The 19329-nt window shown below is 33.3% G+C and overlaps 1 protein-coding gene across 4 annotated transcripts in view; it reads left to right on the plus strand.

Moving 5' to 3' along the window:
• KIF18A (kinesin family member 18A) overlaps positions 1-19329 on the plus strand; it is a 100033-nt gene that overhangs the window by 58386 nt on the left and 22318 nt on the right. For all 4 annotated transcript variants that reach the window (XM_023550768.2, XM_003412309.4, XM_023550770.2 and 1 more), the window contains one exon: positions 355-587. In XM_023550768.2, coding sequence (XP_023406536.1) covers positions 355-587 — 233 coding nt within the window. The remainder of the gene's footprint in view (positions 1-354; positions 588-19329) is intronic.

The raw sequence follows: 19329 nt of genomic DNA on the forward strand, positions 1-19329 counted from the left end.
GTCTTCAAAACGGTCCTCTAAAATAAGTAGGACGATGACTGTCAAGTTGTCCACCATTTTATAAAGGAGGAAACTTCAGTTTGCACTTTGACCAAGGTCAGTTAGAAGTGAAAATGGACAAGCTGAGACTGGAGCCTAGTTCTTGTAATTTCTACCCAGATTCTTTCCATTCTAGTCTTAGTATTTTAAAAATGTGTAGAAGTGTTCAACTGAAAAAAAAAAAACTAAAAGAAAACATATGTGGTGAATCATTTTAATGATCTGCGTGTACTTTGAGTGATACTTAGAAGAGATACAATAATGTATTTAAGATTTAGTTTTTATCTCTTTTTTCTTGGCCCTTTCTGTATATAGAGTATTGAATGCTTTACTTCCAGCCTTCAGAAAACAATATTGTGCATTAAAAGAAGCTGGCTTATCAAATGCTGCTTTTGAGTCTGACTTCAAAGTGATTCAACATTTAGTTGAGAGGAAAAAAATGGTGGCTTGGGCTGACCAAACTACAGAGTATCCAAAGCAAAAGGACCTACCAGACGTTTCTGTTCTTATGACCTTTCCACAACTTGGACCAGTTCAGTCTACTTGTTGTAAGTATGGGTTTTGTTTTATCAAGTAAATAATAACGTTTCTAAAGAGTAGCCTTCTTTATGTACCAGCCTATAAAGCAAGTTATTTTTCTTTTAATAGATTTGGCTGTTTTCTAAGAATTAATTGGGAACTTAGCTTCAGAATTATTTTATTTAACTAGTATCTTCCAGGGGTCTGTGACCAAATGTGCACTGATATTCTAAATAACTTCAGCAATAAAACCCTAAAGTTACTTTAACCGTTTTTAATGGAAATCATTTTATTTCCCGTCTTTCTTTAAAATTTAATCTCTACTAAGGTGGATGATTATAATTAAGAATATTGTACTATATAATACATACTAATCTGTTGTTAAGATCAATTAAAATATAGAATTTACTATTTTTCTATTGATAGATCACTTGATATCTCTCTGTCATAGAAATGAGCATGGGACAGTTTAATTGCAAAGCTAACATCTAATCTTGGTTTAAAATAATTCAGGGAGTAAAGCAGAGCATAATGTAAGGGGTAGAGTGCCCTCTTTAACTAACCCAGGAGCCCCGATATTATGCCCTAACTCAGGGATAAATGCTGTTAGAATTTTGGTTATCTTTGCAGTATATATATATATTTGTATTAGGCAATCTAACACTATAGCTTTTTGTTAAGCCTAATATACATGAATGCTAGCACATTATGCAACTTTTTTTTCCTTTATTACGGACATTTTTAGGAAACGCACATGAGGAATCTACCTCATTATTTTAACAGTTTTGAGAATCCGGAGAAAAATATACCATGCTTTAACCATTGCTCTATTGCTAAACATCGCACTGTACATACCATTTTATGGTTAAAAACAGTGCATCAGAGAACATGCTTGTATATTCACATTTCTGCATGTGTACCATATTACTTAAAGCAGATTTGCTGGGGTCAGAGGATAAATAAAAAACAAAAACAAAAAAACTCTATCCTGTCAAACTTCTCTTCAGTATCATAAGTGGATCTTCAATAACAAGACCTGAATTCCAGTAAGGCCATCTTTCAGATAGAGAAAATTCAGTGAGAACCAAAAGAAAACCTATCCAAGGAAATAAAGCCAGTGGGGAAGACAGATATCCATGAGCCTAATATGAAGAAAATACCCACAAAAAGATTAATCAAACAATAAATGATCCAAATAGTAACTTCAAGATTTGGGAGGGAGTGGAGCAGGATCAAGAAATGAAGACATTGTAATGGTTAGCAGTAAACCTTGCTATGTATAAAACCAAAAAATCAAACCCGTTGCCGTCAAGTCAATTCTGACTCTTAGCAACCCTATAAGACGGAGAGGAACTGCCCCATAGGCTTTCCAAGGGGCACCTGGTAGATTCGAACTCCCAGCCTCTTGGTTAACAGCCAAATGCTTAATCGCTGTGCCACCAGAGCTCCATAGATTTATTGTCTGTGTATTATAAATAGATAAAAATCTAAATGGATAATTATATACGACTCGATGGCAGTGTTTTTTTTTTTTTTTTTAAGAATGTGTAATATAAGGGCCGAATAAGAACGTCTAAAACAGAAGGAATACCTAAGGGAAATTCTTATAAGAGTGTAATCTTAATTCTATAACTGTATTATCAGGAGTACCTGGTGATGCAGATGATTTGCACGTTCAACTGCTAACCAAAAGGTTGGAGGTTCGAGTCCACCCAGAGGTACTTTGGAAGAAAGGCCTGGTGATCTACTTCTGAAAGTCAGCCATTAAAAAGTTAATAATAAATAAACTGTATCATCACACTTCAGGAGTTGGGGATAGAGGAGGAAAAGAGGAATATAAAGTCATTCCAGAAACTCATCTTGAGAGAAGAGATGGGAGGCGACATATTCTTAGACCTCTTCTTTGTTGAATTGGAGAGAAAGTAAGCTAGTAGGGAAAGATTCACTTAAGGAAATTTGTTTTCCAGTTAAAATAATAAAAAAATAATAATTAAAATAATAATAAAAAATAATAATAGGGAACTATAATTCTGCTTAGGAGTAAAGGGTAATAAATGGGATAGCAGAACTTCCAAATTACAAAAGGGATAAAAATTAATAAATAACAACTTGATTAAACCTGAAAAACAAAACAAAAAAATTTAAAGTGAAACAAGAAAGGAGAGTGATAGCAAGTAGCATAGAAATGGAAACAAGTCAGGTATTTCAGTTATGACTTTAAATATACATGTTTTTAATTTCCTAATTAAAAGACAAGCCATCTTACTGGGTTAGAAAGCAAAAGCCTAATATATACTATTTTCAAGAAACAACATTTAAAATGAAGATTTTTATTTTAAGGTTTGAAATAAAATGATAGACACAGATACGTCAGGCAAGTGCAAACAAAAAGAAACCAAGAATGACAAAATAAATTTCTATTAAGGTAAAATTTAAAGTTAAAAACACGGAACAGGATGAAGAGAGGCATTGAAAAGTGAAAAAAAGCACAAAATTCAGTAAGATATATTCATAAACTTATATGTACCAAATAACATAACAACTAAATACATAAAGCAATAATTTAAAAATGCAAGGAGAAAGACCAAAAAATACAATTATACTAGATTGCAATATATATCTTTAAGAATTGAAACAATCTAATATTTTTTTTTTTAATAGGAAGCAGTAAATTTAAAGGAACTAATTTTACTTAAAATTGATTTAATAGATAGGCATAGAAATTTAAATCCTTCACGAAATAATATGTATGTATATATACATTGATCATAATTAATCAAAATAACAATCATTTTATTAAGCTATGCCTGTGAGTTGGTCTCATTAATCCTGTCTGGAATGGGTGAGGATTTTAATTCCGTAAGTTCAAGTTTTCCTTGAATTCAGGGAAATATTTTTCTATTATTTGTTTAATTATATTCTTTTCCACATTTCTTCCTTTTTATCCCTCTGTAGAGATTTTTACAGGCTACATGGTTTATTCATAATCTAATTAAACTAAATTGTGACCAAATTAAGATGTGACCAAAATCATACCTGTTTTAAAATTAAGAATCACATTTCTAGGAAATCTCTAATCAAAAACAAAATCAAAAGTGCAATAACAGATGATGTAGAAAACAGTGAAAAAGAGCAGCAAAATCTACAGTCAAGGAAAAACTTATGGTTTTAAATTTATTCATTATTAAACAAGAAATTTGAAAAAATATTAAGAAACCTATTATTCATTTTAGCACATTTCAGAAAGAACAAAAAAAAAAAACCAAGAGAAGCTAAGAAGAAGGAATAACATGAAAGAAAAATAATATAGAAATTTAAAAATTATAGAAAGAACAAATAAATCCAAAATCTAGTAGTTCTTTGCAAAGGCAAATAAGAAGAAACAACATCAGCAAAAAGTTTCTGAGCCTATTTAGGGAAAATTAAGAGCAAAGCACACATTGGGAATGATGAAAGAGATGAAATACCAGTAGCATCAGTGTCACAACAAAATTGAAATATTTAGTGAGAAATACCCAATTTCTCAGCAAAGTTTGAATTACCTAAAGTGGCCTCAAGAGAAGTCAACTTGAATTGCTTTCCTTATGGGTCTAGACTTTGTACCTGTCTTAGGAAGGCCTTTCCTATCACAACATTGTAAAAATATTTGCCTGTGCTTTTCTTTAATTTTTAAATAGTTGAGAGTTTTTTTGTTTTTTTCCCTAACTTTACCATCCAGATTATCAGTTTTGTACTACAGTTGTGTCTATTATTTTGGCCTTCTGCTGAGTTTTTTAAATTTTTATTTCAGGAGGTGCTCTTTAAATTTACAATTGCTTGTCTTTCAATTACTTTATTTTCTGATTACTTCCTTTGAATGGGAATGTATTCTCTCAGAATATTAGTTGAGATTTTTTTTAAGTTTTTTTTTTTGTTGTTTTAAGTTTCCTCTTTCTTCATTTTATCTTCTTTTTTCTGCATCCTTGGCTTTCAAGCACCTGGTTTTTAAATGTCTAGTAAAACTTCGTTGTCGTATGTATGGGTTAATAAGTCTAGACTGATTATGATTGGTTGCTGTTCAGTTTCTTCAACTAGTCTCCTTCCTGAATGAGCATACTGTCTCTGGGTTTCCCTTTCAGGTGCATGCAGGGAGGCCATGAGGCAGTGCCTTACATTTGCAAAAGAAATGCTTTTTTTCAAGGGTAGAGTACTTCTGGTTGTAACTGTCCTACTCCACTCCTCCATCACCACATTTTGTGTGTGTGTGTGTGTGCGTGCGTGCACGTGTGTGTGTATGTCTTGTCTGTCTGCTTTCTGGAAGTCTGCATGTTACCAATACTCTTCTTTGTCTCCAATGCTGATGCTAGGTGGTCTTTATTTTGTTTAGAGTTTAAACTTGGAGTGCACCACCACAGTCATCTATTAAGCAGGCAACCTACTAATTATCATTGACAGTCACCTCATAGCCTATTCCTCATTCTTTATTTCTAAGGTTAGAGATTGGGGGAAAGCAGTTTACAGCTGGAGTCATGGTTTTTCTCTGTAGTTTTCCCATTAATCTGATCCCATCTGTTTTTCATCTACCAAAAATAACCCAGTTTCTGATGTTGGTAACCATTGCTGTTTTCTAGCATTGATGTTTCATCAGTGGATTTTAAGGGGAGGTGAGGCATAGTTGTATAGATTTGTGTTTTTGCTTTTATTTCTTTTGGGTATGGTCTCTCCCTCTCAGAACTGTCACTCAAATAATTGCTTTGTCATTTTTCTCTCTTGGATGTTTGTTTTCTGTGTCATTGTTTCTGCTCTCATCCTTACTTTTATTTTTTCCTTCTACTTTTATTGGGTTTATGTTGCTTAAGATGAATTCTTTGTTCCTTAATTTTCAGCCTGTTTTTAATTTATGCATTTATGGCCGTAGATTTAGCTCTAAACATAGCTTTTGCTTTATCCTACAAGTTTTGATATATAGTAGTTTTCGTTATCATTCATTTCAAAATATTTTTTTATTTTCATTGTAGTTTCTTCTTTGACCCATGTAGTATTTCTTAATTTCAAAAGGTATGGCAATTTCCTGTCTTTATGTTATTGATTTCCGACTTAACTGAATTGTAGTTAGAGAGTGTATCCTGTGCTATTTTAATACTCTGAAATTTGTGGAGACTTGCTTTATGCCCAGCATATAGTTGTTGATAGCTGCCATCAAGTTGGCATGCACAACGGGATTGCACCATTGTGATCCACAGGGTTTTCATTGGCTGATTTTCAGAAGTAGATTGCCAGACTTTTCTTCCTAGTCTGTTTAAGCTAGAAGCTCCACTGAAACCTGTTCAGCATCACAGCAACACACAGGCCTCCACTGACAGACAAGTGGTAGCTGCACTTGAGGTGCGTTGGCCAGGAATCAAACCTGGGTCTCCCACATAGATCGTGAGAATTGTACCATTGAACCACCACTGCCCTCTAGCATACAGTTAGTTGCTGTGAATGTTTCTTGTATGCTTTTAAAAAATGTGTATTTTGCTGCTGTTGGTTACAATATTCTGTATAAGTCTGTTAGGTCAAATGGTTTAATTATGTTCTTTAAATCTTACCCTTACTGGTTTATTTTTATATGCATGCTCTCTCAGTTACTGAAAAGAGCTAATAAAAACTCCTACTATAGCTATGGATGGATTTTTCCATTTTAGTTTTGTATTATTGCCATAACAAATTAACACAAACATAGCGGCCTAAAACAGAACCAACTTTTTATCTCACAGATTTGTAGGTCTGAAGTCCAGCAGGCTCACCTAGTTACTTTGCTTAGAGTTTCACAAGGCCAAAATCAAGGTGTCGACCAGCTGGGGATCTTATCTGGAGATTCTGGGGGAAAATCTGCATCCAGGCCTCATTCTGGTTCTTGCAGAATTCAGTTTCATGCCTCTGTAGAGCTGAGGTCCTTGTTTTTTGCTTGCTATTGGCCAAGGGTCATTCTCAGTTTCTAGGGGCCACCCATATTCCCTGGTTTGTGGCTTGTGACTCCCTTTATCTTCAAAGCCAGTAAAGGCAGGTAGAATCCTTCTCATGCTTCAGATCTCCCTGACCATCACTCCCTATCCCCGCCTCATGTCTCCTGCCTTCAGTTAGAGAAAGTTCCTTGCTTTTAAGGACTCATGTGATTAGATTAAAGATCCCTGATGGTGCAGTGGTTAAGTGCTTGGCTGCTAACCAAAAGGTCAGCAGTGTGAACCCATCAGTTAGTTGCTCCAAGGGAGAAAGATGTGGCAGTCTGCTTCCATAAAGATTATAGCCCTTGAAACCCTATGGGGCAGTTCTACTCTGTCCTGTAGGATTGCTATGAGTCAGAATTGACTGATGGCAATAAGCTTGGTTTCTAGTGGGGTGGTTACGTTGGCCCCCCCCAGATAATCCAAGATAATCTCCCTAATTTAAATTTTATAATCTAAAGTACATATGCAAGATCTCTGTTGCCATGAAATAGAGTCACAGGATGCAAGATTTAGGGCATAGACGTCATGGAGGTAGGAGGACATTCTACTCTTTCAGTCTTCAGTTTTTATTTTTACTTCTCTTGGATTCATAGGACTTTCTAAATTTGTATCTAGATACCTTTCATTAGTTTTGGAAAGCTCTTCATCATTTTCTCTTCAAATATCGCTTCTGCACTTTTGCTCTTCCCTCTACTTCCAAAGGAATTCCAATTATATTGCATGGTACCTTTGATTGAATCGTCTATGCCCTTTTTACTGTTTCCTCTGTTTTGTATCCTTTTGTCTGTTCCTGGATAGTCTTTTCTCATATTCTCTGTTTACTTTTTCTTTTGTATGTGTTTCCTTTTTCTGTATCAAATTGTTCTTAAATCTATCAAGTTCTTAATTTCAGCTCTAGAATTTCCATTTGATTCCTATGCTTTTCATTCATTTGCAAAATTCTCATTGAACACAATGTAATTATTTTAAAGTCCATGTCTGAGAACTCTAAAGTCTGGAACCCTCTGGGCCTGTTTCTATTGTTTGTTTCTGTTGGTTTTCTTTCCTTTGAAATTCATTTTCTAACATGCCTAACATGTATATGCTAATTTGTTTTTATACGAGACATCTATTTGCAAAATTGTTTATAGAAATAATTAGAGGCTTCTGATGATGACATCTTCCTTCAGAGAGGATTTAGATTTGCTTCTTCTAGGCTCCTGGTGCAACTATCAATCTGAGATCAACTCAGTACAACTTTGAAGATTAAAATGATTTGAAACTGAACTTGAGATTCTTCACAAGCCTGCTTACTTCCGATGTACTCTTAGGGTACATCTCCTGGCTCCCAACTTAACTGAGAAGAGCTTGTGAAGGACTCCTTTTAGCGGACCCTAAGATTCCAGTACTAGCACCCCAGTCCCACGAGGCTCTTAAAAATGTTATTAAGCTTTTTTCTACCTCCTCCAGCATCAGCAGACCACCTCTAGGGAAAAGCAGCTATAAATGCAGAGATTAACTTCTTGAGCATCCAACTTCCTCCTGAAACTACCGAGTAATTCTTGACGATCTTTTTAGTTTTCCAGTGTCTTCAAGCAAATGTTGTTTTTCAAAAAATATTTTGTCCAGAATTTTTAGTTGCTGCCAATAGGGAGATTGGTCAGAATTACTTAGGTTTCAATTATTTAGCAAAAGTCCCCTATATTGTATTTTTACATTAAGATGACAGGAAAGTTCGGTAGATTCTCTCTCTCTCTCTGTATGTATATATACACACACATATATACATAAACACAGACACACATATTAGTCATTTAGACCTAACCTAGCAGAGATCTTTGAAAGTAAAAGTTGAAATTTATTCAGAATCTCTCATACCTTTTGGACCTTGATTCTTTATATTCAAGGTGTTGAAGAGGAAATAGTGTTTTTATACCAAGATTGAGAAATACCACTACTCATGCATGATGGTCATTATTTCTTATTGAAAATTTCAGGTACAACATAATTGCGTAGACTATATTTGTCAACAATGAAAACATTTATTTAACTCTTAATTCCTTTTCATAACATTCCCGGAATGAAAAACCATTGAAGCCATGTTACATTTGTAAATATGTATTTTCTTTTGAGAACATATCAGAACTAGTATGTGGATTTTGTTTTATGCTTTGTTTTTGGTTTGTTATTTTAATGTTTTGTTCAAATGATTTCAGAGATTATTTGCACAATATGTCTCATCCATTCTATGAATTATGTGTGTTGTATGCATTCTGAATAAAAAGCCAAGGTGTATATAAGTGAGTTCACTTAAATATTTACTGTTCTTAGTCTTGAAGCAGGTCATAAAACCAAAAAAACAAAGTATAAATAGCATAATTTGTTTACATTTCTAAAGAGATAAAGCAATACCCAGATAATATACAGTACTAGAATTATAAATGGTAGTCTTAGCAAAACTCATAGAAGAGATTCAATTTATGCAAAACATTAGCCTAATATGTGATCTTCAGATTAAGCTTACATATGCGTCACTGATTTTTTTTTTCTTATACTCTCACAGATATTATCTAGTAGTTTTGTCAATAAATTTCAAAACTTCTAAATGGTATAGGAACATTTAAAGAGTATTTACAAGATCAAGTGTACACACACACACACACAGGGCTTTTAAAAGTCTGATGAGATTTAAAGACCTACTGCAGTGAAATTAATTTTGACTCATGGCAAGGCCATATATGTCTAGAAGTATACTCCATAGGATTTACAGTGGCTGACATTTCAGATTTTCTTCCAAGGTGCCTCTTTGTGAACTCGAACCACCAACCTTTCATTGAGTAGCAGAGCTACTCATTGCACCACCCAGGGACCTGATGGGATTAACATAGTTAATCTCTACTTTCTTGTTGGGGATTTAAGTTGTTCCATAGATCTTATTATAAATAACATTTCATTAAACATGTATATGTTTATCCTGGTGCTCATATCTGATCATCCTTATGATAAATTTTTAGAAGTAGAATTTCTGGCTCAAAAAATACACGTATTTTTAAAAGTTTGCTATAAATATTGATGAATACCTTCCTCCCCTGGATAATTATACCCATTTTAAAACTTAGCAGCAGTGTAAAAAAATGAGCTACTTCTCCTTTCAGTCTCACCAGCTTTTGGTGTTACAGTATTGTTAATTTCTAGCAAATAATTTTCAAACATGGAAGTACAAAGAATATTATACTGAATAGCATACTTTGCCAATTCTAATACTTTTAAATTTTTTGATAGATATTTATTTGGCTTGAAGTGTTTACCTCTGAACTACATGTCTATTGACTTGGAGTAAAACATACTCCTTTTTTGGGTCTAGAAAACAGAAAGAGTATTCACTGAGCGTTGTGCAGGGTGGGGTTACTGGCATAAGGTTTATTTATAGAACAGATTAAATTTCTGACATTAAGTGAAAAGTCAAGATTTCCTCATTATCCACCTGGAAACTCACATTAATAAGTCTCTAACCTTTCCTTTTTAAAATTTTGCACCCCTCGTCAGTCGTTTGATCTAAAAGAACAGTAAAAGAAACCATGTTAATAGAACCAGTCTCGCACAGTACAGATATTCTAATTGAATATAGAGTTCCAACATAAATGTAGGTTTCCCCTAAAATTACTTGAATACAATGAAATTCCATGTAAAAATTGGGAAATCTCTAGACTAATCCCTTGTTTTAATCTTGTTATATGAAGCTTTGGGCAACAGATTTTAATCGTTATCAATAGACTACAGAATTCATAGCCCTAAACACATTTCGTTTGACCCTTAGTCTCCATGTACATGAGACATTGTTCAGTTATTCATCTATAACTGCAAATATCACTGTAAATGAAAGGCTCTTTGTCTTTTTTTCTACCTTAAATAAGCATGAATAAATAGTGGGAAAATGAGACCAACTTAGAGGAAGACATGGTGTCTGCTATTTCCCACAGAGACAAGTATCAAAAGGTTAAGGTTGATTTATTACTCAAGGTGTTGAATTATTTTGAAGGACTATGACAATTCTTTAATACATGGGAAAATGTAGTCCCTCTTTGTAATATTTGTATATAACCAATTCTATCTATAGAGGTATTATTGTAATATTACAATAACTACAATAGTGTCTCGTGAATGCATTTAAAAATGTTAATTAGTTTTGGTTAATTTAGTGGTACCTTAAGATTACACATTTATTGAATAGTGAAAATTCACCAGTATCATTTTCAACTATGAATTTCATGAGTCACAAGGCTGTTAAAAAAAATGAGATTTATGATTAGTACAGTAATTGTATCAACCATTTGTAGCCAGGAAATGTTTATTGAAATGCATATATTAATGCTTGATTTACTTTATAACTTTGCCAACTAATTTTAATTTAGCATAGTTTCCCAGAATACCTCTTCACGTACGTATCCACATGAATGCTAGAAAAAGAAAAATCCCTGCCATCATTTTGTCCCAAACCTCAGTTAGATCTAATCCCATTCATCAGTGTCTCCCTATCATGAACGCTGCTTTGCAGCCTGTGACTCATGTTTGCTAAATACCACATTCTGCTTTTTACACTAACGTAAAAAAAAAAAAAAGAGCTCTGTAAATCTTTCAACATTTGCAGTCTTCGGCTTTTGATAAATTAGTTCCTGTGGGTAAGATCATTCAAGACTCCTGATATAGCACATCAAAGGATCACCCCAAAAGGCCTGCCCATTTTTTAACAGAGAAATTTTTAAGTCATTAATGATAAATTATCTAGTCTCTTTATTTAACGGAACCATCTGTGAAATATTTTTAAAAGCTAAAAAGTAAATATAAACCCCCTCTACCTAAGAGATCACATGAAATTGCCAGTAGTTGTATTGAGAGAGTAAAGCATAGAGAGAAAAGAGTGGTGTTTGTTAATTTATTTTAAAACATTTTTAGAGAATTTGATTTAAGAAATGAATAATTATAGTGACAGCTAAGCTAGTTTCCATATCTCTTGTTTCTCCCCTCTGCAGTCCTGCCTTCACACTGCCACCAAAGTGAACTTCCTAATAACGTTCAGACCCCTTAGGAGAGCCTTCAAAGGCTCCTGAAGTCCAATATGAAACTCCAGCACTTAGTGTCCCAGACTTCCCTTAAACATGCTTTGTGCTTCTTGCAAGCTTTTCTCTCAGTCTTAAATGCTGCTTCCTCTCCGTCCATCCCATATTGTGAAACCTTTCCTTTATAGCTCCTCTGCCTGTACATACTCTTTTGCATTCCCATTGCGTTTTTTAATTCTGTATAGACAATCATGTTATCTGCAAGCAAAAGACTATTTCTTCCTTCCCAATCTGTGTACCTTTTATTTCCTTTTTTTTTTTTTTAATCTAATTGCAGTGTTGAATAAGAATGGTGAGAAGGGACATCTTTGCCTTGTTCCTGATCTTGATCAAGGCATTTAATTTCCTACCACAAAAGTATAATGTTAGGGGTAGGTTTTTCATAACTGCTCTTTATCAAGTTAAGTTCCCCTCTATTCCTAGTTTGCTGAGAGTTTTTATCAGGACTGGCTGTCATTTTTTGTTTTTGTTTTGTTTTGTTTTCAGATGTTCTTTCTGCATCTGTTGATATGATTATATGATTTTTCTGTTTTAGGCTGTTGATGTGATGGGTTACCTAAATTGATTTTTGAGCGTTGAACCAGCTTTACATAAAAAAAATACTTAGGATAAATCTCAGTTGGTTGTGGTGTACAGTTCTTTTTATTGGATTTGATTAGCCAATATTTTGTAGAGGATTTTTGTATCTATGTTTATAAGAGACATTGGTCTGTAGTTTTCTTATAATGTCTTTGTCTGGTTTTGATATTAGGGTAATGCTAACCACATGTAGTGACTTAAGAACTATTTCATTTGTTCCTATTTTCTGTAAGAGAATAGAGAGTTGGCCTAATTTCTTCCTTTGAGGTTTGGTAGAATTCACTGGTGAAACCATCTAGGCCTGGTACTTTCTGTTTTGGAAGGTTATTAATTATTGATTGAATTTCTTTATTAGATAGAGGCCTATTCAGATTATTTATTTCTCCTTGGGTGACTTTTGGTGTAGATTCTGTTTTTCAAGGGATTGGTCCATTTCATATAAACAATCCAGTTTGGGCCATAAAGTTGTTTATAATATTCCTTTGCTATCCTTTTAACATCTATAGAATCAGTAGTGATGGTCTCTCTTTCCTTTCTGATATTAGTAATTTACGTCATCTTTTTTGCTTGGTTAATCTAAAGGGTTTATCAATTTTCTTGATCTTCTCAAAGAACTAGCTTGTGGTTTTGTTGATTTTCTCTGTTGATTTTGCTTTAAATTTCATTAATTTCTTCTCTAATTTTTGTTACTTCTTTTCTTCTGCTTACTTTGTATTTAATTTGCTCCTCTTTTTCTAGTTTCCTATGGTAGAAGCTTCTGTTGTTGATTTTAGCTCTTTTTCTTTTCTAATATATGCATTCAGTGTTATAAGTTTTCCTCCAAATACTGCTTTTACTGCATCCCACAAATTTTAGTAAGTTGTATTTTTATTTTTATTTAGTTCATTTGGTTCAGAATATGTTTTTAATTTCTTTTGAGACTTCTTCTTTGACCCATGTGTTATTTAGAAGTGTGTTGTTTAATCTCCAGATATTTTGGGATTTTTCTAGCTGGCTTTCTGTTAGACATTTCTGGTTTAATTCCGTTGGAGTCTGAAAGCATACTTTGTATGATTTCTGTTTTTTTAAATTTCTCATGGTGTGTTTTATGGCCCAGGATGTAATCTATCTTGGTGAATTTTCCACGTGAGCTGGAGAAGACTCCTGTTATCGGTGGATGATGTATTCTATAAATGTCAGTTATAGCCAGCTGATTGATGGTACAGTTCAGTTCAATTATGTTCTTACTGATTTTTCTGCCTGCTGAATTTGTCAATTACTGATAGAGGGATGTTGAAGTCTCTAAGAATAATAATGGATTTGTCTATTTCTCCTTGCAGTTCTATCAGTTTCTGCCTTGAATATTAGGTCTGTTGTTACGTGTTCTTAAGAGAATTGACCCCTTTGTCGTTATGTAATGCCCCTGTTTATTCCTAATAATTTTCCTTACCCTAAAATTATTATAGCTACTCTAAATTTTTTTCGATTGATGTTAGCAGTATATCTTTTCCCATCCTTTCCTTTTAATATATCTGTATTTTTACATTTAAAGTGTGTTTTTTATAGACAACATATATGATGTCTTGTTTTTTTATCCACTCTGACAGTCTCTGTCTTTTAGTGTATTTAGACCATTCAGATTTAAAGTGATTATGTCTGTAATATTCGTAACAATTTTCTATTCATTTCCTTTATTCTCTGCTTCTTTTATTCTTTTTTGGTCTCCCATGCTTTTGATGCCTTCTCTCATTTTAATGAAGCATTTTGTATGATTCCTTTTTGTCTCTTCTCTTAGCAATTATATTACTTTTAAAAAAAAATCAGTAGTTGCCCTAGAGTTTGGAATATACATTTATACCTTATCTAAGTCCACTTTGAAATAACACTATACCACTTCACAGGTAGTACAGCTACCTTGTAACAGAGTATCCCCAATTCCTCCATCCCATCACTTATAACATTGTTGTCATACATTTACTCATAAGGTATAATCATTAAATACATTGTTATTATTCTTTTGAACAAGCTTTTATCTGTTAGAACAATTAAGAATAAGAAAAATAAAATATCTTACCTTCATTTATTCCCTGTATAACACTCTTTATGTAGATCCAAGTTTCTGATCTATATCATTTTTCTTCTCTTTGAAGAACTTATTTAATTATTTCTTACAAGGAAGATAAAAAAAAACAAGGAAGGTATACTGGTGATAAATTCTCTCAATTTTTGTTTGAGACAGCCCTTATTTCTCCTTCACTTTTGAAGTATAATTTCACTGGATAAACAATTTTAGGTGGATGGTGTTTCATCTTAGTTTTTTCCTTTCAACGCTAAATATCTCATACCACCCTCTTTGCTTCCATTATTTTTGAAGAGAAATCTGATGTTAACTCTATTCCCTTACTGATAAGGTTTATTTTTGTCTTCTGGCGTCTTTCATGATTTTCTCTCTGTGTTTGATTTTCTACCACTTGATTATGATATGCCTAGGTGCAAAATTTATCCTGCTCAGTGTTCTCTGAACTTCCTGGACCTATGGTTTGGTATTTCATTAATTTTCTAAAATTCTAAAATTCTCAGCCATTATTACTTTAAATATTTCTTCTGTTTCTTTCTTTTTTTCCTTTTCTTCTGGTATTCCCATTACACATATGTGATACCCTTTGTAATTGCCCATAGTTCTTGGATATTCTGGGTTTTTTGTTTTGTTTTTCTCTTTGCATTTCAGTTTTGGAAGTTTCTAATGATATAGAATCAGGGGTTGACCAGCCAAGAGGGACCAGCTGGGGCCCCAATGCTGACTAAGTCTCATGAGGCATGATATAATCTATCATGGCCACAAGAGGAGGACAATAAAGGCTTTTTAAGACGGAGGTTCAGAGAGCTTCCTAGTTGGTGACTTATTAATTTAATAATAATTAAAATAATCTTATAATGATAATTTTAAAAATCTTTTAAAAGTAAAAAATACTGACATTTCTTAAAATTATTTTTAAGAAGATGAACACAAAACACTGCTTTTTCTATTTTCTGTTGGAATGCATGCTGAATGACTTATAGTAAGTTTCCAATATTTACCTGATATTTCTAAACAGTATGTTTATACTACTGGTTTTTTATTGATCTATGCTTAGATGTTATCTTTTCATTACTCAAGATGAAAATTTAGCTCATTTATACCACCACCTTATTTCTTCTTCCCTGGAACTGGTAATATAAATACATTACAATTTTTAGTTATTTGTAGTATTGTGAATGTGTAAACTTTTTTTACTTGTGAACCAAGTAATACAGTATATTTCCTTTTTCTTTGTTTTTGGTAACCTCTTGTTTTTCCTGAAGTTAATAATTACCTTAGTTCTTCATTGCTTAGCTTTCTGGTAGCTAAAGCTAATTCTTTCCTAAGGCTTTAAAAGGCTTGAAAAGTATTTTCTGTGTTATTTTTCACATTTCACATTTTTATGCAAATAACTTGCCCCTTCTATGTTTGTTTGCCAACCACTTCCTCCTCTCCCCTTCTCCTCATCCCCCCCTCTGAGGTATTTTTGTAAAAAAAAAAAAAAAAAAAATTGGCATATTGATGTTTACAAAAATACTTCACAGGAGAAGGGAGCAGCTGGCAAACAAATGTAGAAGGTGCACATTATTTGTATAAGAATACAGTAATCAAATGTTAGGTGACCTATTACGTAAATATTTTTTTCTCTTGAATATTTAAGTTTCTCCTTCAGACTCATTACATTCTTCGAAAGCTATAGAAGGTGAAGATATCGTAGTTATAGGCATACCTTTATTCATTAATACCTCCTTCATTACCCTTAAAAGCATCAATGTGGTCATGGAGGTTTCTTTATAAAGTATTTTAAACTAGACGATATGCAACTGTATATTGTATTGGAAGTTCAGCCACTTTTTCCTCATTGATTTCACAAATGCTAGAAATATTTTTATGTTGTAAAATATTGGAAAAGATTTTAATTTGATAAGATTTTTAAATCTTTATATTCTTTTGAAATGTTCTTAGAATTTACATTAGTTAAGTTTTTAAATTCTGAACCTTTCCTTCTGGGATAGCAAATTTTGTTCAGCAGTACCTTGGCTCTTTGGTCTATCACTCAATTGTAGGTTCTCATATATTTAGACCATGTTTATTTTATACTTGAGTAAAACATTAATAATCTAATTTAATACCACAAAAGTATATATTCTGTACACCAGTATTTTGAATGTGGGCCATTTAGTTTAATAGTAATAAAGCCCGGTTTGATGTTTGTCATAATCAGGAACTTAATTTCCTTTCATTACCGTGGTCTATTTCTGATCATCTGGGACAGAGTCTTAGAAATTAGACTGATCCACTCAAAGACTGATCTACCAATAAGTTCATATCTTATCCCATTTAACCTTCATAGAATTCCTGTAAGGTAGATTTTATCTTCATTATACGCTTAAAGGCCAAGAGAAATTAGATATTACCCAGGGTCACAAAGATTCAGGGTATAAAATACAGAGAACATTTTTGGGTATGTGTGTATTTTATATATCTACGAAAGGTTTGACATTTGAGTCACTCAGGCACCTCAGAGGAAAGACCTGGTGACCTACTTATAAAAAATCAGTAACCGTGAATACCCTATGAAACACAGTTCTACCCTGACACAGATAGGATCACTGTGACTTGGAATTAACTAAAAGGCAACTGTTTTTTATTTATTTGCTTGTTTATATAATTTAATCTTAGAACCTATTTAATGAGTTTTTTTATAATAAAAATAATAGAGAATATTTTCAAAGTAAGAATATACTGATATTTTTGAACTACTTTTAGGAAAATAGATATGATACAACTGTTTGTCTTTTTTTGTTTGTTTTCCTACTTTCTAGTAGAAACATTTCAGAGTCCTCAGGCAAGCCTATAAGATAGACTTTTTGGAGAAATGAAATATTTGAGAGCTATGTTGATATAGACTAGATTGTGCATATAAAAAAAACAAACCCATTGCCATCGAGTCAGTTCCAACTCAGTGACCCTATAGTTTGTGCATAAAAAAAAAAAAAAAATAGGTGGACTTAAATAGCTTAAAAAACAATTCAGCAAATAAATACATTTTTAAATATTTCTCTGAGGCAATTGGTACAAGTCAGTTTAGCAAAGGTCTTTTTCATATGCATCTTCATCAGACTCCAAGATTTCATCAACAAAGTGAAAATGCCCAATTTGTTATTTTTATCACACTGCCATTAGTTGATCATATTCCTTAAAATGCTAGGATTTAGCAGAAGGATGGCAAGTGACAGGGGAATGTCCAAACTTTGTGTATTTCTTGATTAACCACTTAACTAGTCAACAAATATTGATTTGTAATTTCTCAAAATCACTCAGCAAGTATATTTTAATGGGCCAGACAAGTTAATCCTAATTTCATTGTGCTTTGCACTTTTTTGTTTTTATTTTAAACTGTGGTTTATGTTGATAGCATATTTTATGTCATAGCACACAAACTGTATAAATAGTAATCTACACATGTTATAATCCATGTCATATTGTGTTAGAATCTGTACTGTTAGTGATGAAAATGTCTGTATTCTTTCTGTCTAATCCATGACTTCAGTGCTTGCATTTACAGTTAATTTTAAAAGTGGTTTTAGTACTTAAAAGTCTTTTGAGAAGCTTCTAAAACTTGGCAGTCTCAGCAAAATGTTTTTGTCTGACTTCCTTTTTAGTCGCTGTGTGGACTTACAGTAAATAAACTTTTTGAAGCGGGAATCTCTAGCCATAATGCAAGAATAGATGAATAGAATGCTTACCACTTCATCGTGAAATGCACATTTTCTGTTGTATATAAGATGCCTAAAGCATCATATAAATGTGGTATTTCAAAATGTTTCTTAAACTCGTAATTGTTAAGTATTACAAAAACTAGAATTCAGTTCATTAAACAAAGCTATTGTAGGGTTTAGAAGAGAATTTATTGTAGGGTTTAGAAGAGAATCTCTTCTAGTTCTTTCAGTAGGTTTATCCCTGATTACTTTTAAAACCCTGGTTTGAACTGTAGAGCATAATAATTCTGAAAAGCTATATTACTTTCTCATATAATCTCCCCCATCTAAATGCTTCCCTAAATTAAGAGTTTATTAATATGTCTGAAGTGCCAAGCTCTAGCATTGTATATGCATTGTTACTAAATTGTTATTTTTAAGAAAGGCTTCATGAGTCCTAAGACTACAATACAATGCATAGTCACTTCATTAATTGTATCCTTGCTTCATTAATATGTGCCTGCATGAGATATTAATAAGCCTAAAAACATCATCTTAAGTTTTGGAATAGCTGAATTAGACTTTTATAAGTAAAGCAATATTAAGGTTATTTTTCAATGAACAATTTCTCTGTAGATAGTCTCAAACAATTCTTTTTTATTTTTGTTGCGCTTTAAGTGAAAGTTTACAGCTCAAGTTAGTTTCTCATATGTAAATTTATACACTCATTGTTATGTGACCCTAGTTCTCTTTGATGTGACAGCACACTCCTCCTTTCTACCCCAGATTTCCCATGTTCGTTCAACCAGCACCTGTCCCTTTCTGCCTTCTCATCTTGTCTCCAGACAGGAGCTGGCCATTTAGTCTCATGTATCTACTTGAACTAAGAAGCACACTCTTTACGAGTATGATTTTATGTCTCATAGTCCAGTCTAATCTTTGTCCGAAGAGTTAGCTTTGGGAATGGTTTTAGCTCTGGGTTAAAAGAGTCCCAGGTCCATGTGTTCTAAGGTTCCTCCAGTCTCAGTCAGACCATTAAGCCTGGTCTTTTTACTAGAATTTGAGTTCCACACCCCACTTTTCTCCTGCTCTGTCAGGGACTCTGTTGTGTTCCCTGTCAGGGTGATCATTAGTGATAGCTGGGCACCATCTAGTTCTTCTGGTCTCAGGCTGATGGAGTCTCTGGTTTGTGTGGCCCTTTCTGCCTCTTGGGCTAATATTTTCCGTGTGTCTTTGGTGTTCTTCGTTCTCCTTTGCCCCAGGTGGGGTTGGGACCAATTGATGCATCTTAGATGGCCTCTCACTAGGTTTTAAGACCCCAGACGACACTCACCAAAATGGGTTGCAGACGGTTTTCTTAATAAACTTTGTTATGCCAGTCGACCTAG

Source organism: Loxodonta africana, chromosome 7 (assembly GCF_030014295.1).
Source record: "Loxodonta africana isolate mLoxAfr1 chromosome 7, mLoxAfr1.hap2, whole genome shotgun sequence".
Lineage (NCBI taxonomy): Eukaryota > Metazoa > Chordata > Mammalia > Proboscidea > Elephantidae > Loxodonta > Loxodonta africana.